Consider the following 23,402-nt stretch of genomic DNA (forward strand, 5'->3'; position numbering starts at 1 on the left):
CAATCTGACCAAAATCCAAAGCTGGGAAGGTTCTGAGGCCCCCTGTCCCTTCCTCATTTTACAGAGGGAACAAAAACTAAAGCAATTCCCTCCCAGAATGGGGAGAAGGTACAGGAGACAGATCCCTACTCCCAGGTGGGAGGTGGAGGTGAGCCAGGCCAGGTTTCCTGGAAGAGGTGGTTGATGCTCTCTCCCTGGCCCTGTTCAATCCGGTCAGGCTGAACGAGAACATGTCCGTGTGTGTGGCGGACTTTGGGCTCTCCAAGAAGATCTACAATGGGGACTACTACCGCCAGGGACGCATTGCCAAGATGCCAGTCAAGTGGATCGCCATCGAGAGCCTGGCTGACCGAGTCTACACCAGCAAGAGTGATGTGGTACATGCACCCCCCCCAGGGGTGGGGAACTATAGTGGTGGTAGTGGGATGGCCTGACTATATGCAGCCTGGGTGCCTGCAGATATGGAGTTCACAGGGACATGTTATCCCTACACAGGGACGTGTCCATATGGCTTGAGACATGGTGGGCTCGAGACATGTCTGGAGACATGGTGGGCCTCTATGAACAGTGGTATGTCTGTGCTGGGCATATGTACAGACTCAACAAGTGATTGATGGTAGTGGACACAGTTTAGGTTAAGATAAGTAGTAAGCAGGGCGTGGTGGGGAGGCTGAGACAGGAAGATCATAGGTTCGAAGACAGCCTCAACCAGTAGTGAGACTCTCATCGACCTAGGGAGACCCTGTTTCTAAAATAAAAAATAAAGTCGGGCATGGTGGCACACACTTGTAATCCCAGTACTTGAGAGGCTGAGACAGGAGAATCACAGGTTCATGGTCAGCCTCAGCTACTTAGTGAGATCCTCTTCAATTTAGTGAGATCTTGTTTCAAACTAAAAGAATAAAAATGGGGTGGAGGTGTAGCTTGGAGGTAGAATGACCCTGGGTTCAATTCCCAGTAACACACACACACACACACACACACACACACACACACACACACACACAGAATAAAATGGGGTGGGGGTATGGCTTGGAGGCAGATTGCCCCTGGGTTCAATCCCCAGTACTGCAATAAATAAATAAATAAATAAATTAATTAATTAGTTAAGGTTGAGGTATAGCTCAGAGATAGAATGCCCCTAAGTTTAGTAACATACACACAAAGGGCATGGTGGCGCACACTTGTAATCTCAGCATTTGGGAGGCTGAGACAGGAGGATCACAGTTTGCAGCCAGCCTCAGCTACTACTTAGTGAAGCCCTTTGCAACTCATTGAGACCTGGCTCAAAATAAAAAATAAAAAATAGGGCTAGGGGTGTAGCTCAGAGGTAGAATGCCCCTGGGTTCCATCCCCAGTACCACAAAAAAAAAAAAAGAAAGAAATGAAATGAAATGAAATGAAAAAGGTGAAAGCAGCAGTGGTGTACACTTATATTATGTGTACAGCCTGGGCATGGGGAGTGGGTGATGCATGAAATCATGTGTCCATGAAGTATGTGACTGTGTGCACGGGTGGGCATGCCTGTGCATCCACAGAAGCTACCCATACATGTGTGTACCTGTGCCAAAGTGTTTCTCTGAATACCTAAGAGGCGTCCATGGGGTGGCTATGACCATATGTGCACGTAAGTGTGAGTGTATCATGAACCTGTGCATTAGGGAGTCTTTGTTCAGGAGAAACCCTCTCATTCTCTCCTCTCTGATTCTCACAGTGGTCCTTTGGGGTGACAATGTGGGAGATTGCCACGCGGGGTCAAACCCCATATCCAGGAGTGGAAAACAGTGAGATTTACGACTACCTGCGCCAGGGAAATCGCCTCAAGCAACCTGTGGACTGTCTGGATGGCCTGTGAGGACTCTTGGAAACACCCTTTCCCCAACCCAGAATTCCCTCCAATCTCCTGAGCTCCCACATGTGGCTCTCACGTCTCCAAGACCCTCTAGTACCTGTGTGGAATCCCTCAGAATGTTGAGAGGCCACCTGTCCCTCACCAGTGTTCTGAGTAGAACCACTGCTAGTCAGCTGTCTGGTATGCATTGGCTAAAGGCTTTGTCTTGTGTATGGAATACAGGCTGGTTCAGCTCCTCCCTCCTCAGCCAGGCAACCTTGGGCAATGGACAACTTACCTGGTGCCCTGCCTCTGGAACCCGTCCCAGAGACTTCTACTTTGTCCCAGGTTCCTGTGCCTCCGCACCCGGGCACCTTGGCAAAACTCTCCCGTTTATTTTGACCTCCAGACTCTCAGACTCTCCACTGAGCCACTGACAGGATCCTTTAGGACATGCTTAGCAACATTTGCAGTATCATGGTGTGAAGAGAAAGGCAGGACATTTAGCCAGGACTTTTAGGGTAAAGAGAGGATGCTGCTTGGGACAAGAGGAGACAGCCTGGGCTTCAGACTTCCTCCATCCCCACCCCCTTGGGTACTCCAAGAGCTAAGGGGAGTAAGAAAAATAGCTTTTTTTTCAGTATTGGGTATGGAACCCAGAGGCATTCTACCTCTGAGCTAAACCCCCAGCCCTATTTTTTTTTTCTTTATTTTGAAACAGGGTTTCACTGAGTTGCAGAGAGCCTCACTGAGTAGCTGAGGCTGGCTGCGAACCCGGATCCTCCTGTCTCAACCTCCCAATGCTGGGATTACAAGCGTGTGCTACCACCCCCGGCTTCTTTTTTCCTTTTTTTTTTTTTTTAAATACTGGGGACTGCCAGGCATGGTGGCGCATGCTTGTAATCCCCGTACTTGAGAGGCAGAGACAGGAGGATCACGCAGGTTCGAAGCCAGCCGTGCTGGCTTAAGAGACCCTATTTCCAAATAAAAAAAAGTATAAAATAGATCTGGGAGTGTAGCCTAGAGGTAGAAGGGCTTCCAGGAACCCCAGTACCACAAAATAAATAAATAAACAAATAAATAAATAAATACTGGGTATTGAACCCAGGAGCATTCTACCTCTGAGCCACAACCCCAGCCCTTTTTATTTATTTATTTTTTTTTATTTTGAGACAAAGTCTCACTAAGTTGCTGAGGCTGTCCTCAAAACTGCAATCTTCTTGTCTCAGTCTTCCAAGTACTGGGATCACAAGAATATACCACTGTACCTGACTAATAGCTAATACTTTTATAGAACTTACTAGAAGACACTATTTTAGGTACTTTGCATGTATTAACTCACTTGATCCTTACAAAAGTCATAGGAAGTCATAGATATCACAATTATTTCCATTTTTCAGACCAGAAAACTTGGTCCTATAGGGAGGATGAGTCACTTGCAAAAGGTTGCATAGCTGGTGTATTTAAGCTATCTATTCCACAATGTCCAACAGCTTAAAAGAACAAGCATTTTATATCTCACACAGTTTCTAAAGCTCAGGAGTCTGAGATAAGCTTAGCAGGGTGATTCTGGCTCAGTATTGAATGAAGTATAGTCTAGATGTTGGCCAGGGCTCCAGTTATCTAAAGAGTGCACCTAGAAGATTGCTTTCAAGCTGCAGCACCCACATGCCTGAGGCCAGTGGACTCAGTTTCTGGCCACGTGGACCCCTCTACCACACTGCTTGAACTTTTTCACAACATGACAATCCAAGAGAAAGTGCAAGGAGGGAGCCGTGGTGCCTTTCATGCATTAGTCTTGGAGGTCACACGGGTCTTCGTTTCTGCTGGATCAGAAGCAAGTCACAAAGTCTTGTCCACACTCGAGAAAAGGAGCCTTCATTGCATTCCTCCACTGAAGGGAGGGAATGTCTAAGAATGTATGGACATATCTTTTTTTGTGTGTGTGTGGTAAACCAGCAGCTTATAAGTGGCAGAGCCAGGCTTTGATGCCAGGGACTGTTCTGGAAGGTCACATTGTGAAGTTCTGCTCTAACTAGAACAACACGCCAGATCCAGAGAGGTTACTCAAGACCCTTCCCAGCTCCAGAATCTTCTGGGATGCCCCCGCAAATTCTTGAGAATTCCCGGATCCCTACAAATGACCCCCAAATTACTCATGTTGCTTCCAATCCCCATCCCCGAGCATCCTAAAATGTCCCCCAAACTCTCAGGATTCTCCTTTTCTGAGTCTCTTCTCAGTCTCCCACCCCTCACTTTGCTACCCTAGGTATGCCCTGATGTTCCGGTGCTGGGAGCTGAACCCCCGAGACCGGCCAAGTTTTTCAGAACTACGGGAAGACCTGGAGGACACGCTGAAAGCCCTGCCCCCTGCTCAGGAACCCAATGAAATCCTCTATGTCAACATGAATGAAGGTGGAAGTCTTCCTGAACCCCTTGGAGCCACTGGAGGAGCTGACCCTCCAACCCAATCAGACCCCAAGGATTCCTGTAGCTGCCTCACTGCCGCTGAGGTCCATCCTGCTGGACGTTATGTCCTTTGCCCTTCTACAGCCCCTGGCCCCACTTTGCCTACTGACAGGGGCTCCCCAGCACCCCCAGGGCAGGAGGATGGAGCCTGAGACAATCCTGCACCTGGTACTTCCCTCTCAGGACCCAAGCTAGGCACTGCCACTGGGGGAAACCTCATCCTCCACTTTCCCATGCCAAGCATTACCCCCAACTTCAACCCTATCTTCCTACCCTTCTCACCTCCATCCTTCTCCTTGTCTGCACCATAGCATCCCCAGCTATAAAAGGAAATGGTTGGATTTCAATCTCTAAGGGTCTTCCTAGGCCTAACATTCCAAGATTCTAGATTCTAAGGTTTAAGGAATCTACAGTCAAAGGTTCTGGGTCTCAAAGATGCTATGTGTCTTTTATTCTAAGTACCTGAAATTCCAAAGTCTCTAATTCTAACATGCTAAGGTTCTAGACATGGAAGTTCTAAGGTCCACTATTCTAAGGCTCTGAGATTCTGCAGCTATAAATTATGGTGTTAATTATCTTGATAAGGCTCTAAAATTCTAATTCTAGGATCTACGGCTCTATTATTCTTTCATTGTTCTAAAGTTCTGAGACCTTAGAATTTAAGAGTCTAGATTCTACAATTCTAAAGGTTGTTTAATTCCAGACATAGGTTCTAAGGCCAATTTTCTAAAATTTGATAGTATGAGGTTCTTGAGTTTAGATCTTTTGGCATAAAAGTCTGGATCATAAATATTCAAATTCTTATTTTCTTAAGTTCTAAAATTCTAATGATGGTTATAGTTTCTGAGGGTTTATGATCATAGATTCTTTTGTATAAGATCCTGGATCTGAGCCAGGCATGGTGGCATACACCTGTAATCCCAGGATTTGGAAGGTAGAGACAAGAGAATCGTAGGTTCGTGGCCAGCCTGAGCAACTTAATGAGGCTCTCTGCAACTTAGTGAGACCCTGTTTCAAACGAAAAATTAAAATAGGGCTTGGAGTGTAACTCAGAGATAGAATGTCCTTGGGTTCCATTCCCAGTAAAACACACACACACACACACACACACACACACACACACACCCCTGGATCTGAAGGCTCTAAAATTCTAGAACCTGCAGTTTAAAGATGCTAAGATCCTAAAGATGGAGGTTCTAAGGCCTAATGTTCTAAGATGGGATATTATAAATTTGGCCTAAGAACCTAGATTCTGTGTCTGAAGTTCTGGGTCATATGTTCTAAGACTCTACATTATTAAACTCTAGGATTGTAATGTTGACCTGTTCTGTTTCAAGGCACTGTAAGGTTCTACTGGTCCAAGATTCTGTTTCCTAAGCATGTAAGTTACAAAATTCTCACAGTTGTGATTAACTAGACACCAAAGTTCTAATAATTTCTAATACTGAACACCTTGGGTTCTATGCTACATTCTGCCTTTCTAGGATTATAGTTAAGGGCTCAAGAATACACATTTCTAAAATCTTAAAGTTCTAGGCACTGTAGTTTAAGATTCAAATGTTCTAAGTTTCTAAGATTCTAAATGTCAACAGGTCTAGAACATTAGGTACGTTTCTAAGATTCTAAAATTATAGTACTCTGTGTACCCCTCCCCTTTGTAGCCACCTAGCTTCCTCCTTCCTTCATAGGGGGGTGTGCCCCCTCAAGCCTGTGCAATGCAATAGGGATGCCTCCTTTCTCAGAAGGGATGGAACATCTCCCTCCTTTTGGGCCATGCTGCCCCCTTGAGCCAGTCCCTCATTCCTCATGTAGAGAGTGTGGACTCTGGTGCCTCCAGAGGGGCTCGGATCACATAAAACTTTGTCAATCACTACTTTGTCTCCTCTTGTCTCCATTCAGCTGTGATGTGGCCCCTCTCCCTGGCAATTCAGTTTCCCCATCAGTGAAAGAAGGGTTTGAGCCTGGTATAGCAGCGTATGCCAATAATTCCAGTACTTGGGAGGCTGAGACAGGAGGATGGCAAGTCCAAGACTGGCTTCTGAAATTTATCAAGACTCTGCCTCAAAATATAAAAATAAAAAGGTTGGGGTGTAGTTCAGTGGCCAAGTACCCTGGGGTTCAATCCAGAAAAAGGAGGAGAAGGAGAAGAGTTTGGTGAAGTATAAAAATTACCTCCTTACTGAAGAGAGTAGAAATGAATATACACATAGGCAAAAAGTAAGCAAAGAAGTTCTCGTTCTCAAAACCCTGGTGAGGAACAAATACTTAGCTATTCGCAGGGTCACACACCTACATATACCCCAAAATAACAAACACATAAATTAATGGACATACTCAGACACATCTAGTCACAAATGTACAGATGCAGAAAGTCGGACACATAAGAATGACAGAGATACATGAACGCATACAGACATAAGCATTTACAAACATGCACAGGCAGATACCAGGAAGAGGAAGAAATTTGAGTAACAGAGATACAGTAAAATGAGCTATACTCAGAGACATGGGGAATACAACAGATCTTCACACACCAAACATTCAGATTCTCATGGAGACACAGGCACAGAAGGCCTGGAGCCACAGACCCACAAAGGGACACCTGCCAAGAAGAGCCCTCACAGTCCTGTGCTCCGTCGCGGGCCCTGGTTCCTGGGTGTGTCAGGCAGCTGAAGGAACCCTAAGCAGCGCCCGATCGTCCCCTAGTGGTGTTTCCAAAGAAGCCAGGAACAGTTCAATCCGGGACACAAACTTTTTTAGAACAAAACGTTCTGGGGAGCTGGGAGGAGAAAGGAAGTCGGACGTGGGCGAGAGGCGGGGTGTCTGGACTGCCACCTCCGGGCCCACGTGAGTGTCTGTCCAGATGCTGAGTGGGTGCAGCATGTCTAGGTTGCTGTAGTAAACTTGCAGTGGAACCGTACTGCGTATTGTTGACATTCAATGTTGCACTTCACTATGGCAGTTTGGTGTATTATCTCGATTTGATGCATCTGATCGGACTCACGGCTATTAGTTTGCCTGTGTGCTATGTGCCTTTGCCGAGATAGATTGTATGCAGCTTTGGTGGGCTTAAAGCATAGCTTAGTAGATATGGGCGTCGGCCGTGTGTATCTCATTTTTTGCTTTGTTTTTGCAATGCTGAGAACGGAAAGCCTACGACCTCACAAATGCTAGGCAAGCACTCGTCCACTGAGCCACACCCCCAGTCCTTCATTATGTATCTCGACTGTGTAACTTACTGAAGTTTTGTCTTCTAAGTTACAGGCGAAAAGTGGTGTGACGTTACACACTCTCACTTTCATAAGTGTTAGCGTGAGGCTTAATTATGGATCCGTGTGGTTGAGCTTGTCAGTATAGATGCCAAACTACCAGATTTACTGAACAACTGTTCAGAGGATTCCAGGCAGAGATCCGCGAACTTCTGGATCCTTTCCGGAGGGGATGCTCTATGGTCGTGTGCAGAGCGTCCATTCCAAGTACAGAACCAATCAAAGAGAAAGGGCTGCGAAACTGGGATCGTGGTAAGGGTCGCTCTGTGAGGTGTACTACCCAAGGGAAGGGGGTGCAACTTCCCTTACAACTTTTCTCTCGCTGTGAGTCCAGCCTCTGTTTTCAACCTTTTAGGACAACCCTGAAGTCAAAATTTTGCTTCTCATAAACGTAACTGAGCTTCCAACAGTTTACGAGTAATGAACAGTTAATCTCTAAGCTGCCGTGCACCTACCTCCCTCGGTTACGAAACTTGTGAGGCAATCCTCTGAAGAATGGCCAATCTGGTTAGCTCTTAAAGCGATCAATCTATAACGGCTTTAGAGAGATTTAAAAAAAAAAAAAGTAACTGCGATTGGTGGACGGATTGTTTTGACCCTGCCCTAACAGCAAAGGGCGGAAGGCTGCAAGAGTCATCTATTTCCGGTCTCTTAAAAGCAACAGGAAGGAGGAGTTTCTGCGGACCCTCCCTCTCCGGTTTGGTTGGTTATCGTGATTTTACCCGCTTGGACGCTTCAAGGGGCGGGAGATTTAGGCCAATCACAACGTGTGTTACAAAGAAACTCAGTTTGATAAAAGGACAGCGCAGGAAAGGCCAAAGGACACCGACTCTGAGATCTTACCGTTGATTGGTCTGAACCGTTACTCCCTTTCCTCATTTGACTTTACAGCAGCTGGCGCGCGTATGGTGCCCAATCAGCGCGCGCTCCGCCTCTTGCCTGTTCCCGCCCTCGGGTCCTGCCGCCGCTTCGACGTAGTCCAACGCTTCCTCCCCGACAGCTCCTGGGCTCTCTTGCAGCCGTCCTTTTGAAAACCACGCTCTGATTGGCTGACCCTTCGGGTCCACGCCCGTTGTCCCCGCGCACTGACCAATTGACACCCGTGTTGCATCGCACGGAACACGGGCGAGGGGGAGGCGGCGGCGGCGGCGGCCATTTTGAGCCGCCGCCGCCATTGGAGTGGGGGCCCCCCCCTTTCCCCCTTCGCCTCCTGACAGGAAAGGTTTCGGGGGAGCAGAGCCCTGGGAGGCCGGGCCGGGCTCGGGGGCCGCCCCGGGGGCCCGGGCCATGGATGTGCGCCGTCTGAAGGTGAACGAACTTCGCGAGGAGCTGCAGCGCCGCGGCCTGGACACTCGCGGCCTCAAGGCCGAGCTCGCTGAGCGGCTACAGGCGGCGCTGGAGGCCGAGGAGCCCGACGACGAGCCGGAGCTCGAGGCCGACGACGAGCCGGGGCGCCCCGGGCACGGCAACGAGGAGGTCGAGACCGAGGGGGGCCCCGAGCTGGAGGGGACCGCGCAGCCACCGCCGCCCGGGCTGCAGCCGCACCCGGAGCCCGGCGGCTACTCGGGGCCGGACGGACATTGTGAGAGTGCGCGGGGCGGGCGCCGAGCAGGGCAGGGGCCGCGGGAGTGCGGCGCCGGCGGAGGATGCGCGGCCTCGGGGCCCCGGCCCGGCCCGGCGGGGAGCGGCTGGGCGGCGCGGGCCGGGGCGCCCGGGCTTGGAGCTGGGGTGGCTGTGAGGCGAGGCCCCGTCCTTGGCGGGAGAGAGCGGCGGGCTGGAGCCCTGGTGTCGTCCAGGGGACGTGGGGCCGGCGCGACTGCACTTTGGGGGACCTGCAGCCCCTGAGGGCCGGGAGGGCCAACCTCGAGGCTGGCACCGCCGGGGCATTTGGTGCGGGGCGAGCTGGGGACCTTCTAGTTGACGTCTGGAGGAGGCACCGTGAGCTTTGGTGTCCAGACACTGGCGTGGGAGGGGAAGGATGTTCATTGGACAAAGGAACTGGGGAGGCCTTGAGGACAGGTAGCTCTGTGGCTATTGCCGAGTGGTCTGGGGTCAACTATGGACGGTGGAAAACGGGTGGGTGGGTGGGGGACAAGTTGGTAGCATTTGAAGTTGATGAAGTATGGGAGGGACAGCATCCTCGTGTCCAGCATGGAAAGTGTGTAGCTGGACCCTCGGATGTGGGGGAGGGGGAAGTGTAGGATGTGGAAAGAGAAAGGAAACCTGTTGACTTGGCTGGGGGCCTCAGGGTGGAGTGGAGCGAGTGCTTCTGAGGCTGAATATCTCCAAGAGAGCTCCTGGGTCCCCAGCAGCAGATACTTGTGTGCCCCAGGAGAGGGGAACCTCTGCATCAGCCAGGAGGTGTGACTATGGGTGTGAGAGGTTAGGGTAGGTCTGCAGTCCTCTGAGGAGAGGACACTTGGTGTACAGGAGAGAGTGAATCTGCAGTTACAAAAGGCCCGCCTTCTAACAGGTTAGGGTTACAGCTGGGGAGCGGAGTTAGAGGGGCCAAGGAGCAAGTAGAAAGGACTTTTGTCATGAGATCACAGGAAAGGTGTTTTTTGATTGGTATGGTATACTTGTTTTTGAGAGATGGGACCTTCTGGAGGGGGAAACCTGAGTGTGGATTTGGGATAGAGTGGCCTAAGGATTTGTCCAGGACTGGGAAGAAGACTTCTTGTCAGGGACCTGTGAAAGCAGGAGTGGCCAGTGTGCTGGAGGGACACTGGCAGGGATGCCTAGGGAGAAACACCGAGGGGGCAGTCCTGACTTGGCCATAAGGGTCGGTCTCTGACAGGAGAGTGAGTTGGGTGCTTCAGAGCACAGACTCTAGGCTTGGGCTTTATTTAAAATCTGGCTTTGTGACTGGGGCAAGTCACTCCACCCCTGTGAACCTGGTTTCCTTGTGTATAAATTGAGTTTAATAATAGTGTCCCCCCCACCCAGGGTTATTGGGAGATGACATGTGTCCTGGGCTTCCCACTGGGCCTGCCTGTCAATAGGAGAGCAGTGATTTAGAGGGTGGAGAAGGACCCCAGAACCATAACTTCTCTAGGCAAGGCTGCCTCTGTGCTCACAAAAAGAGATGCCTGGGGACAGAGACTAGACTTTGTGGGGAGAACAATATGGTAAAAGCTTGGAAGAAGCAGAATGGTTTGAATATGTTCCAATTAAGGAGATATTTTGTTTCTTCCTTTCTCTCCCACCCTCTACAACAAATCCTTTGAGTCTCCTTTAGGCCTCCCTCCAACCCTCCTTCACCCTTGGTAAACAGACCTGTAACAAACCACATGACTTGTGACTTTCCTCCCTTTGGGCTTTACCTGGTTTGTGCCCAGATGTATTTGTCCTCTGAGAATGGATCCAATCAGTTAACAAGTGGCAGAATAGTCTCTCCTTCCTTGTGGTTTTGCCTCACTGCTCCTGGCGCAGCCACTAGCAGGACTCTGGAGTCACCTAGCACTGAGCTTACCCCTAGGGTAGAACACATTGCTGTGTGCTGCCAATCCTGAGCTTCTCAAGTTTTCTCTGGATTTGGCTGGAGGGTTCTTTCTCTTTTAGGGAATTTCTGGTTTGGTACTTTGCCTTTAGTCCCACCCTTTAGGCTTTTATATGTGTTATCCCAGCCTCAGGAATGTTCTCCATGCTCATCACTGAGTCATTGCCTATGTGTTCTGTAAGCCCGGGCTTACATGTTTTTAGGTCTCTTTCTCAACTCCTGGTACTTCATAGCCTTTATCTTAATCAAAATGAAATGTTTTTGTACAGTTATTTGTTTAATATATGTTTGTCCGCCTAAGCTGAAGGCTTCTGAGAGGCAAGTTTACCCTCAGCTGTATCTCAGGATGTGGTGTGTAGTATACACTTCGTAAATAGTTAATATAGTCACTTTGTGGGGAAGGTACTGGGGGTTGAACCTCCAAGCTACACCCTCCAGCCCTTCTTAGATTTTGTTTATTTTGAAACAGGGTCTCACTAGGTTGCTGAGAGTCTTGCTACATTGCTGAGGCTGCTCTCAAACATATGATCTTTTAGCCGGGTGTGGTGGCACACGTTTGTAATCTCTGCGCTTGGGAGACAGAGACAGGAGGATCGCACAGGTTCAAAGCCAGCCTCACTGGCTTAAGAGACCCTGTTTTCAAATAAAAATGTAAAAAATAGGTGTCTGGGAGTATAGCCTGGAGGTAGAAGGGTTTCCAGGAACTCCAGTACATACATACATACGTACGTACGTACGTACGTATATATGATCTTTCTGTCTCAGCCTCCTAAGTACTGGGATTACAGGTGTGAGCCACCATGCTCAGCAATGTTGTCATTATTACTACCCATCAGCTGAGCTTCTCCTAGACCCATAAGACAGTTTCCTAAAATCCTTATAATCTTAACTTCAGCTGTTTCAGGACTTTTCTACAGTGAGTCTGAAGATCACTATTATGATTCCTTTTTCATTTCAACTGAGATCATTATCCTTTACCTTTGCAGCTATTGCAGGGTTGAAGTTCTTACAGAGGGTTGGCTGGGCAGATGGGAATAGTAAATGGGGCTGAAAGCAAAAGGCTGCTGGTTTCTTAACTGTGTTCCACAAAATAATAGTTGTCTGTGGAGTTGCTCTACTATGCCATAGAATGGGGACTTAGTGAAGTCAAACTGGACGCCTTCTCTAACCTTACCATCTCCTTTTTTCAACCAGAGTAGTTCTATTTCAGTTGGTTTTGTGTAGAGCCCAATCAGAGGTGGACTTGCAGCCTTTTAAAGGATAGGCCCTCAAGCAGCTGGAGCCATTACCTGCCCAGATTGCTTTCGATCTTGAAAGTGTTGTCACTATTCCTGTGGCTGATGATTGACTCTGGCGGGGATGGTGTCATGTGGCATTAAAGAAGCCACCTTGAATCTAGGCTTCTCTAAAACACCCACCTAACTGACTGTTTCTATGTCTTAAGATGTCATGGACAATGTTACCAGGCAGAACCAGTTCTACGATACCCAAGTCATCAAGCAAGAAAATGAGACAGGCTATGAGAGGAGACCACTAGACATGGAGCCACTGCAACAGGCCTATCGTCCAGGTAGGAAAACACATGTGCTTCCTTTCTTCTGAAAACAGAATCTACACAGAGCGCTCTCTCTGCCGGGAGCCTGTCTTCTCAGAGAGGCTTTGCCTACTTTTAGGCACTCCTGGCCTTTGTTACTCTGGCAAGGTTTTGTTTGTTTGTTGAATGGTTGGTTCTGTTTTTGTTTGATTTGGTTTTGAAGGAGAGAACTCAAAACTCACGTGTTGGGAGAATAGTCTTTGTGGGTGTTTTTGTGGTACTTAGGCTTGAGCCCTGGGCCTTTCTACCTCCAATCCCCAGTCCTATCCAATCTACCTCTATCCCCAGTCCTATTTTTATTTTGAAACAGGGTCTCACTAGGTTGATGAGAGCCTCACTACTTGCTGTGACTGTCCTCAAATCTGTGGTCCTCCTGTCTCAGCCTTCTCAGTACTGGGATTACAGGTGTGCACCACCACACCCAGCTCCTTTGTAGGTATTTTCTTACCCAGTGTTAGTACCAGTACTCTGGAGAGTTTAAACATGGAGGCTAATACTTGAATCCTCATGTATAATCCTAGAATGTGGAAGCCAAACCTTCTAAATCTAATCTGGTACTTCCTATGTTCTGAAGAATTTTGTTCCAGGAGATATTTTTAGGGGTTCTTTGGAAAAAGGTCCCTTAACCTTTTGGAGATACACTGTGCTCATTAGAGCATTAATGGCTTTGAGAAATCTAAGATTGAAGTAAATGCAATATTGTATTGCGTGAACTCAGAATTTCTCAAATATAGGTTTGTTTGCCGAACAGTTTTTTTGTTTTCATGATGCTACTTTGGGAAACATATAATCTATTTCTGTCCTCCCCATATTATAGATTGGGGAGGTAGCTTATCTAATTGCAGAGTTGGGATTAGAAACCAGGAAACTAGCCTAGCATGATGGTACACACTTGTAATCCCAGTAGTTAAGAGGCTGAGACGGGAGGATCGCAGGTTCAAGGCCAGCCCCAGCTACTTAGACCTTATTTGAAAATAAAAAATAAAATGGGTTGCAGATATAGTCCAAAGGTAGAAGACCCTTGTGTTCAATCCCCAGTACCAAAAAAAGAAAGTAAGTTTAAAAAGAATCCAGGAAACAGCTGGTGTTCTTGGTAAGTAAGCAGCACTCCTCACCATATAGATCCTACTGTTTGGAAAGCAGGGTCCCACTGTTGAGAAAGCACAGAGATAGAACTGATTCCTAGTCTTATGTTCTTTTCTAGGTATTGTGGCCCCTGTGCCTTTCTTAATGAGTCTTGCTGATTCTATCTAATTCCATTCTGGTTCAACAGAGTGAAATCCCTTGATGTTTCTTATGTGTGGCTCAGAACATTATGAATGTAGGTTAAACTGCAGATTTGTGTCAGGCTCTGTGAGACTTTTGGGATCATTTGGCCCAAGGAGAATATTTTCTGTTCTATTATCAACAGACATTTGTCGGGGGCCTCCTGAAGCCCAGCCCCTGCTGGAAGCCATGGAGGTTGCCTAAGATAACAACACCACCCCTGCCCTGGAAAAGCAGGAACCTTCTCTGAGACCTTTGGTCCATGTGTCAGGACTAGGGAATGACCTGCAGTGGTCTTGAAGTGAGTAGATCTGAATGAACCATAGCAGCAGGAACATATGCTATGGGAGAAAGGAAGTGAGACTGGTCCATGATTTGTGCTTTGTTGATTCTTTTTTTTTTTTTTTTTTTTTTTTTGGTACTGGGGATGGAACCCAGAGGCATTCTACCTCTGAGCTACACCCCTAGCCCTATTTTTTTATTCTTTATTTTGAAACAGGGTCCCCACTGAGTTGCAAAAGGCCTCACTAAGTAGCTGAGGCTGTCTGTGAACCTCGATCCTCATGTCTCAGCCTCCGAAATGCTGGAATTACAAGTGTGCGCCACCACACTCAGCTTTAGCTGGTGATTCTTAGAGTCTGTTTGGGACAGGGCTTTCTCATGGTGCATAAAATATTAGCCCATCTTGACTTTCTGTTTATTGTGTACTTAGTAAGGTTATCTTACCTTTGGGGTGGCTGAACTATTGACCTTACCTTCTGGAGTGGTTCTGGACTTTGTAGGACAATGACAAAAGCCATTAGAGTTTGCTACAGGACTACAATGCTCTTGAATTCACCCTTTGTTAGACTGAAGAAGCTTTGTAAGACCTGAGGTAGAGAAGTTCTGTGGGAACCTCTCTTTTAAGTTCAAAAAGAACTTAGTAGTTTTCTAGGCCTTCCTCCTACTCAGCACAGGCCAAGGTTGCTGCCAACTTTCATAGGCTTTTGTAAATTGGCCAAATTGAACATTTTACCTCTGGTATACCTAAAAAGAGTTTGTCCTTATTTAATACTAGAGTTTCTCCACTGCCCCATGAAACCCAAGAGCTATCTGACTGACATCTTTCTCTCTATCAACTGCCAAGTATAGCTGCCAGCCAGCCTCCCTTCATCCTAGCCCTGTTCTCCAGCATGTCCTCCTTGGTGCACTCAGCAGACTTCTCTTGTAGTCAGGAACCTGCCAGTATCCTCTGGGGTAAAAGGGACCAGAGAATTCGTAACTGAGGAGTTGCCAAGTGTCTTGACCCATCCGGATTTGTCCTGACAGTAGAGGTGAAGACAGAAATGAAGCAAGAAGCACCCCCCAGCTTTCTCCCACCAGAAGCTTCTCAACTTAAACCAGACAGACAGCAATTCCAGAGTCGAAAGAGGCCTTATGAAGAAAACCGGGGACGTGGATACTTTGAGCACCGAGAGGACAGGAGGTGGGTGTGTGTTCCAGGAGGTCTCCATGCCTCTGGTCCCATGTCCATTGAAAGGGACTGAGCAGTTTTTCCTGCTCTCATACTTCTTCCTGCCCTCACTGCCAGATTCAACTTTCCTAAGCTTTTGTTCCCTTCCCCATTGCCTCCCTGCTTATTACCTGTAAATTCCAGTCACCATGGACTTATATGTAAGATGCCAGCCTGCCTCATTAGCTCATCTTACTGTCCACATAGTTCTTCAGCCTGCTGTTCTGACTAGCTACTCCATATCCCTCAACTGAAAGAACTCTTTCCCAATCCTACTTCCAGACACACCCCCTCCTTCTGTCCACCAGTCATTAAGTCAGCATTCACAGTGCTTTCATGAGATACCCACCCTTGGACTGGATCCTGGGGGCATAGAGGTAGTTTGGACAGTAGGCTTTTAGCCTTCTGATGTCCCAGTAAAGGGACAGAGTTAGTCAGGAAGTGGGTCAGTTTCAGGAGCTCACAGAGGAAGTGGTCTCTGCTCTGGCCATTTCCCTTTTCCCTTTCCTGATGAGCCCTACCCCTCCTTTCCCTCCAGGCCCTGTCCTGTCCTTCCCTCCTTCAGCTCCTGTCTGAAGCCTTTTCTAATCATGACAACTAGGAATAGCTGCTCCTCAGCTCGTCTGGACTATTCATCTGATACATATTATTTCCTACCTGGTGAGGTCCACCCTCTAACTAGCTTACTATTCTCTTTAAGAAAGGGCTTGGGGCTGGGCATGGTGGTGCACGCTTGTAATCCCAGTATCAGGAGGCGGAGACCCAGAGGAACACAGTTCGCAGACAGCCTTAGCTACTTAGCGAGGCTCTTTGCAACTCAGTAAGATCCTGTTTCAAAAAACAAAGAATAAGCCAGGTGTGGTGGCACATGCTTGTAATCCCAGCATTTGGGAGGCTGAAACTGGAGGATTGCGGTTTGCATACAGCCTCAGCTATTTGGTGAGGGCCTCCGCAACTTTGACCCTGTTTCAAAATAAAGAATAAAAAATAGGGCAGGGGTGTAGCTCAGAGGTTGAATGCCCCTGGATTCCATCTCCAGACCCGCAAAAAATAAAAATAAAAAAATAAAGAATAACCCAGGCATGGTGACGTATGCTTGTAATCCCAGCATTTGGGAAGCCAAGACAGGAGGGTTGAACCCAGCTTCAGTTACTTAGTGAGGCCCTTTGCAACTCTGTGAGACCCTGTTTCAAAATAAAGAATAAGAGGAAGGGAGGAAGGGAGGGCGGGCTTGGGTGCTGGGCGTGGTGGCACATACTTGTAATCCCAGTATTTGGGAGGCTGAGGCTCAGACAGGAGGACCACAGGTTTGAGTTCAGCTTCAGCAACTTAGCAAGGCCCTCTGCAACTTAGTAAGACCATTTTCAAATAAAATCGGAGCTGGGTATAGCAGTACACACTTGTAATCCCAGCATTCAGGAGACTGGGACAGGAGGATTGTGGTTCATGGTCAGTCTCACCTACTTAGTGAGGCCTTTTGCAATTCAGTGAGACCCTGTTTCAAAATAAAGAATAAAGCCGGGCGTGGTGGCGCACGCTTGTAATCCCCGCGCTTGGGAGGCAGAGACAGGAGGATCGCGCAGGTTCGAAGCCAGCCGTGTGTGCTGGCTTAGGAGACCCTGTTTCCAAATTTTTTAAAAAAATGTAAAAATAGGTCTGGGAGTGTAGCCTGGAGGTAGAAGGGCTTCAAGGAACCCCAGTACCACCCAAAAAATAAATAAATAAAAAATAAAGAATAAAAAAAAATAATAGCCAGGTGGTGGCACACACTTGTAATCCGAGCATTTGGGAGGCTGAGACAGGAAGATCATGATTCACAGACAGTCTCAGCTACTTAGTGACGCCCTTTGCAACTCAGTGAGACCCTGTTTCAAAATAAAGAAGAAAAAAAAATAGGGCTGGGGGTGTAGATTAGAGGTAGAATACCCTGGGTTCCAATCCCTAGCACCACAAAAAACCAAATAAATAAAATTAGAGCCAAACGTGATGGTGCATGCTTGTAATCTCAGTACTTGGGAGGCTGAAACAGGAGGATTGCAGGTTCAAAGCCAGCCTCAGCAACTTAGTGAGGCTTTCAGCAACCTAGTGCAACCCTGTTTTCCAAATAAAGAAAATCAGGCTGGGGGTTTAGCTCAGAGGTAGAATGCCTCTGGCTTCAATTCCTGGTACGTATGTAAGTAGGTAGGTAGGTAGGAAGGAAGGAAGGAGAAGAAAGAGAGAGAGAGAAAGAAAATTGGGTTGGAGAGGTAGAATTCTCTGGATTCAATCCCCAGTGCCACAGAAGAAGGAAGTGAGGATGGATGGACTTTGGAGCTTGAGTGTAGCTCAATAATAAGTATTTGCCTAACATGCACAAAGCCCTGAGTTCTATCCATAGCATAGCCAAAAGAAAGGAAGGAAGGAAGAGTGAGAGTCTTGCAGGCTGACCAAAGTTACGATCTGAATCCCACCTCCTATGGGTTTCTTCTGCTTCTCACAGAGCCGAGGCCTAGGAGCTACTTTGTGATGGAGAGCAGAGGATCTTTGCTCTGATCCAGGGCAGGCAAGGAAAGCTTCCTAGAATGGACTTAACATGTGATAAGCTCCTTGTTTGTACAAGCTCTGTGCTAGGTCTGGACCAGCAGGGCCACAAAGTGATTCAATCAGAAGGAAGCCTGCTGCCAAAGAGTGCCAGCATCCAGATGGGTGCAAGTTGCCTGCTCTGTGTACATGGTGGACAAGGGTCTTCCCTAGTCCAGGCAGGATGTTGGCATTGGACTCTACCTTTTTACCCGTCTTTCTTAGTCCTGTATAGCAGAATCCATCAGTATGTTAACTCAAGGCCCTTTTTTGGCATTTTAGTAGAAAGATCTCTTGTTCATAATTTAGGACGCTTAAAGAGAAACTGAAACAATGTGTAATTTTTAAGTCCTTTTAGATGCAGGGTTTTCAGAAGCTTGATACATTGTGATTACTGGTGTTTATTCAGGCTTTCTCCTTTCCATTTTTTGGCCCTGCATCTTTTTGGATGCCATAGCCTCCAGTGACAGAATTGGTAGCAAAGGCAATTCTTAGCCAGGCATGGTGGCACACACTTGTAATCCCCGCGCTTGGGAGGCTGAGACAGGAGGATTGCGCAGGTTCGAAGCCAGCCACCGCTGGCTTAAGAGACCCTGTTTCCAAATAAAAAATATGAAATAGGTCTGGAAGTGTAGCCTAGAGGTAGAAGGCCCCTGGGTTCCATCCCCAGTACCACCACCACCAACAACAACAACAACAAAAAGGCAGTTCTTGTGTGCAGGGGACTTGGATGTGAGGGGGAAAGGTCTGTGGAAAAGCTCCCTAAGTAATTCTGATGCCCCCCTTTAGCAGGGTATACTCTTCGTCCCTGTCACCATCCTAGGTGTTATAATCATTATATATGAGGGTCCAGAAATTTTTTCCTTTTTCTTGTGGTACTGGGGATTGAATTCAGGAGCATTCTACCTTCAAGCTACACCCTCAGCCCTATTTTTTTTAATTTTTGAAATAGGAACTCGTTAAGTCATGGAGGGCCTCACTAAGTTGCTGAGGCTGGCCTTGAACCTGTGATCCTTCTGTCTCAGCCTCCCAAGTACTGGGATTACAAGTGTGTGCCACCATGCCCAGCTTGGGTTCCAGAATTATTTTGCTAGGTTTTCTGGAAAGAAATTAAGGTCCAAGAAGCAGTTTGGAAGCCACTTCTAAATTCTAGCAGAACCTATATTTCCTTTGCTCCATGTTTCTCAAACCATTGTGTAATTTAGCCCTCTTTTCATCATAGGGGTCGTTCTCCTCAGCCTCCTGCTGAAGAAGATGAGGATGATTTTGATGACACTCTCGTTGCCATTGACACATGTAAGTCTTCAAGTGCCCACCAATTCTGCTTTCCTGTCAGTGTTGGGAAGTTGTGACCTAACCTTCACCAGAACCCTTGCCTGGCACTGTCCAGAGACATTATTAGTCTATATAGAGACCCAGCATAGCTGTGCAATAAGGACACTGGTGTGGAGGCAGAAGATCTCCTCCCACCTGTATATAGCTGTGGGCCCTGGGCAAGTCACTAAGCCTCTCCAAGCTTCTCTTCAGGGAGGAGTAATCCTGCCTTCACACCTTGGAGAATTCTCAGTGATACTCCCGAGAAGGGATCCAAGAGGAATTTTGAAACTCTGAACTACCCTGTACATGGAAGGGTTGGCCTTCTAATCAGGGAGGAATCTGAGTCCTTCTGGGGAAACTTAACTCTTTAACTACCATTTCCCCAGTTTTCATCAGGTGCTCATGTTCTTGGTGAAACTAATGCCACATTGTCCTCTGAGACACTAGACTGGCCCGCCCTGCTCCCCGTCCTTCAGTTCAGTTTTCTTTCCACTGCATAAGTGACTTTCACCTTGACTGTGCATCTAAACACTTGGAGGAATGATTGTGGAGATTCCAAACCTCCTAAAACAGAATCTAAATGGTAGGGCCTGTGAGATTCAATTTTTACATATATCCAAAAGCCTAGTCAGTTTTGAAACAGTGCATTTCTCAACAGAGCAGAAAGTTAGCAGTTCATTCTTGTATTTCTTTATACAGCTCATATTTGTAGAGCACTGGCTACATGGTGTGTGTCTGTGTTGCTGGGAATTGAACCTGGGGTGTTGTACCTCCAAGCAACACTAACAGCCGTGTGTGTGTGGGGGGGGGGGGCTCAGGCATTCTACCTCTGAGCTAAACCCCAGCCCCATTTTATTTCTTATTTGGAAATAGGGTCTCACTAAGTTGTGGAGGGCCTCAGTGGTCGAGGCTTGCTTTGAACCTGTGATCCTCCTGTTTCAGCCTCTCGAGTATTGGGATTACAAGCATGCGCCACCAAACCCAACATCTACCAGCCCCATCTATCTATGTATTTATTTACTTAGAAACAGGGTCTCACTAAGTTACTGAGGCTGGCCTCAAACCTGCAATCCTACTATCTCAGCCTAAGTACTCATGTATTTTGAATCCAGGGGCATTCTGCCTCTGAGATACATCCCCAGCCCCTTTTTCTGTTTTGTATGTTTTGAAACATGGTCTTTCTAGGTTACTGAGTCTCACTACTTGCTGAGGTTGGCCTTGAACCTGTGATCCTCCTGTCTCAGCCTCCCAAGTACTAGGATTACAGGTATGCACCACCATGCCTGGCTGGTCCAGATCCTTTCTACTCAAAAGGAGAGTGGCTAGAGTTTGTATTGGGTCCTCTTGAACTCCCCCACAATGTGTTAGCTAGTGTTACCACTTTGGGGAACTTCTTTCTTCCTTTCCCTCTCTTAAGACCTTATAAAACATTATCCAATTGCAGTCTTTTCCCTCCCCAGATAACTGCGATCTGCACTTCAAGGTGGCCCGAGACCGGAGTAGTGGCTATCCACTTACGATTGAAGGCTTTGCATACCTGTGGTCAGGAGCCCGTGCCAGCTATGGCGTCAGAAGGGGCCGTGTATGTTTTGAGATGAAGGTAAGTGGGAGCAGCAGCAGGGACAAGGACAGAAAGCAGGTCTATCCATTGAAGTAATCGCCTGTCACTAGCCACCTTCATCATAGCTAGGACGGCCAAAGAGATTGGACTGAGCTGAGACCATGGCCAAGCAAAGAAAATATGACAAACTTCTGTATCATCACTACCGTATGTATTAGAAAAGTGGGCCAGCATAACATTACTTCACAGATTTTTCCTTGGTAGAATTTGTCCCAGGTATTATATAGCCAACTAATCTAATTTGGCTGTGTTTATAGAACAACTGAAAAATGGAGTTTGGAAGAAAAGTAATCTATTTTATTTATTTTGTGTGTGTGTGTGGTACTAAGGATTGAGCCCAGAGGCATTCTACCACCAGATACACCCCCTGCCCTAAGTTTTATTTTTATTTTGAAACAGGATCTTATTAGGTTGATGAGAGTCCTTGCTGAGGCTGTCCTTGAACCTGCAATCCTCCTGTCTTGGCCTCCCTAGTACTGAGATTTCAAGAGTGGATCACCACACCCATCTTTGAAAGGTGATCTATAAAGAAAGGACTCGCACGCTGGGTGCTTGTAATCCCAGCATTTGGGAGGCTGAGACCAGAGGATTGCGGTTTGTGGACAGCCTCAGCTACTTAGTGAGGTTCTCTACAACTCAGTAAGACCTGGTTTCAAAATAAAGAATTAAAAAAAAATAGGGCAGGGGGGTGTAGCTCGGAAGTCGAATGCCCCTGGGTTCCATCCCCAGACCCGCAAAAAAAAAGAAAAGACAGGACTCTGGTCTCTTCTCTCTTTTCTCTCTCTCTCTCTCTCTCTCTCTCTCTCTCTCTCTCTCTCTCTCTCTCTCTTTTTTTCCCTTTTTGCAGTACTGGGGATAGAACTTAGGGGTATTCTACCTCTGAGCTACGCCCCCAGCCCAATTTCTTTATTCTTTATTTTGAAACAGCCCTTCTAAGTTGCAGAGAGCCTCACTAAGTAGCTGAGGCTGGCTGCGAACCTACGATCCTCTTGTCTCAGCCTCCCAAGTACTGGGATTATAAGTGTGCGCCACCACACCCAGCTGGTATCTACTCTTTATGTGTGTGGTACTTGAGGTTGAACCCAGGGGCATTCTACTTCTGAATGGCATTTCCCAGCCCTTTATTTCTTATTTTGAAACAGTGTCCTAGGTTTCTGAGAGTCTCGCTAAGTTGCTGAGGCTATCCTCAAACCTCTGATCCTCCTGTTTCAGCCTCCCAAGTACTGGAATTACAGGTGTGTACCACCACTCCCAGATCTATCAACTACTTTTAAGGAAGATCAGGTCAAAGAGGTACCACTTTCTATCATCATCTCTCCAGATGATAGACCACCTTCTGCCATCATCTCTCCAAAGTTCTGTGTCAGGTTATGTTTGTGAAAATATGCTCATGTTGAACAAAGAGTTCAGCATAAGAGTATAGGGTAAAAAGCAAAAGCTATTCTGTCTTCTCAGTCTCCATCCTGCTCCTCAGACATAATGTATCTAATAATTTCTTATGTATCCTTTGTACATTCAAATTTATGATTGCTAATATTTATGGAACATTTTACACTCACAGTATCTGGTACCAGGCTCTTAATGTGGGTTTTCTCCATTAACCTGCACAGTATTATCACAAAATAAGTACTATTATATTCCTAGTTTTTAGAAATGGAAGCTGAGACAAAGGGTTATATTTTATTGTTGAATAAATCGATATAAATGGCACCCTTTTTTTTAGAACAGGAGTTTGAATGCGGGCATACTACCTCTGAGCTACATCCCTAGTCCTGTTTAATTTTTTATTTTGAAGTAGCATCTTACTAAGTTGCAGGGGGCCTTGCTAATTTCCTGAGGCTGGCCTCAAACCTGTGAGCCTGTCTCAGTCTCCCAAGTACCAGGATTATAAGCATGTGTTACCACACCCGGCTAAGTGGAGCATTATTTTATGTGCCACTCATAGAAAATGCTGTCAAACTACACGGTGCTTTCTTATCGCATCAGTTGTAAAATGGATGTTATTTGGGAGATGTTGAAATGTTAAAAATGTATATCTGGAAATTGATGAAATAATATAATTTTCCAACGGCCACAAACCAGTACAGGTAGATAAGGATATCAAGTCGGCAATCTAAACTCTAAATTAGAGGTTAAGTCAAAATGCCCTTCCTTTGCCCCCGTACTGGGGATTGAACCCAAGAACAGGCATTCTATCTCCCACCTATACCCCTACCCCTTTTATTTTACTTATTATTTTATTTTTAAAAGTAGTACCAAAGATTGAACCCTGATACTGAGCTACACCTCCAGCCCTATTTTATTTTATTATTTATTTTGTGTAGGAGATTAAATCCAGGAGCATTCTGTCTCCATGCTATACCCCTGCCCCTTTTTATTTTTTATTTGGAAACAGGGTCTCACCAAGTTGCTCACAGCTTTTACTAAGCTGCTGAGGCTGTCCTTGAACCTGCAATCCTCCTATTTTAGCCCCCTAAGTACTGGA

The 23,402-nt window shown here is 46.9% G+C and overlaps 2 protein-coding genes across 5 annotated transcripts in view; both read left to right on the top strand.

Annotated features, from left to right (window-relative positions):
- Positions 1-4,452, top strand: part of AXL (AXL receptor tyrosine kinase) — a gene marked incomplete at both ends in the record, with an annotated part of 37,553 nt that extends 33,101 nt beyond the window's left edge. For all 3 annotated transcript variants that reach the window (XM_080702625.1, XM_080702626.1, XM_080702627.1), the window contains 3 exons: positions 218-377; positions 1,715-1,851; positions 4,101-4,452. In XM_080702625.1, coding sequence (XP_080558751.1) covers positions 218-377; positions 1,715-1,851; positions 4,101-4,452 — 649 coding nt within the window. The remainder of the gene's footprint in view (positions 1-217; positions 378-1,714; positions 1,852-4,100) is intronic.
- A 4,404-nt stretch (positions 4,453-8,856) lies between these two features.
- HNRNPUL1 (heterogeneous nuclear ribonucleoprotein U like 1) overlaps positions 8,857-23,402 on the top strand; it is a gene marked incomplete at both ends in the record, with an annotated part of 46,198 nt that continues 31,652 nt past the window's right edge. For both annotated transcript variants that reach the window (XM_080704411.1, XM_080704412.1), the window contains 5 exons: positions 8,857-9,151; positions 12,513-12,638; positions 15,240-15,393; positions 19,202-19,275; positions 20,757-20,896. In XM_080704411.1, the coding sequence (XP_080560537.1) occupies positions 8,857-9,151; positions 12,513-12,638; positions 15,240-15,393; positions 19,202-19,275; positions 20,757-20,896 (789 nt within the window). The remainder of the gene's footprint in view (positions 9,152-12,512; positions 12,639-15,239; positions 15,394-19,201; positions 19,276-20,756; positions 20,897-23,402) is intronic.

This window comes from Muscardinus avellanarius, assembly GCF_963383645.1.
Source record: "Muscardinus avellanarius genome assembly, chromosome: 10".
NCBI classification, from domain to species: domain Eukaryota; kingdom Metazoa; phylum Chordata; class Mammalia; order Rodentia; family Gliridae; genus Muscardinus; species Muscardinus avellanarius.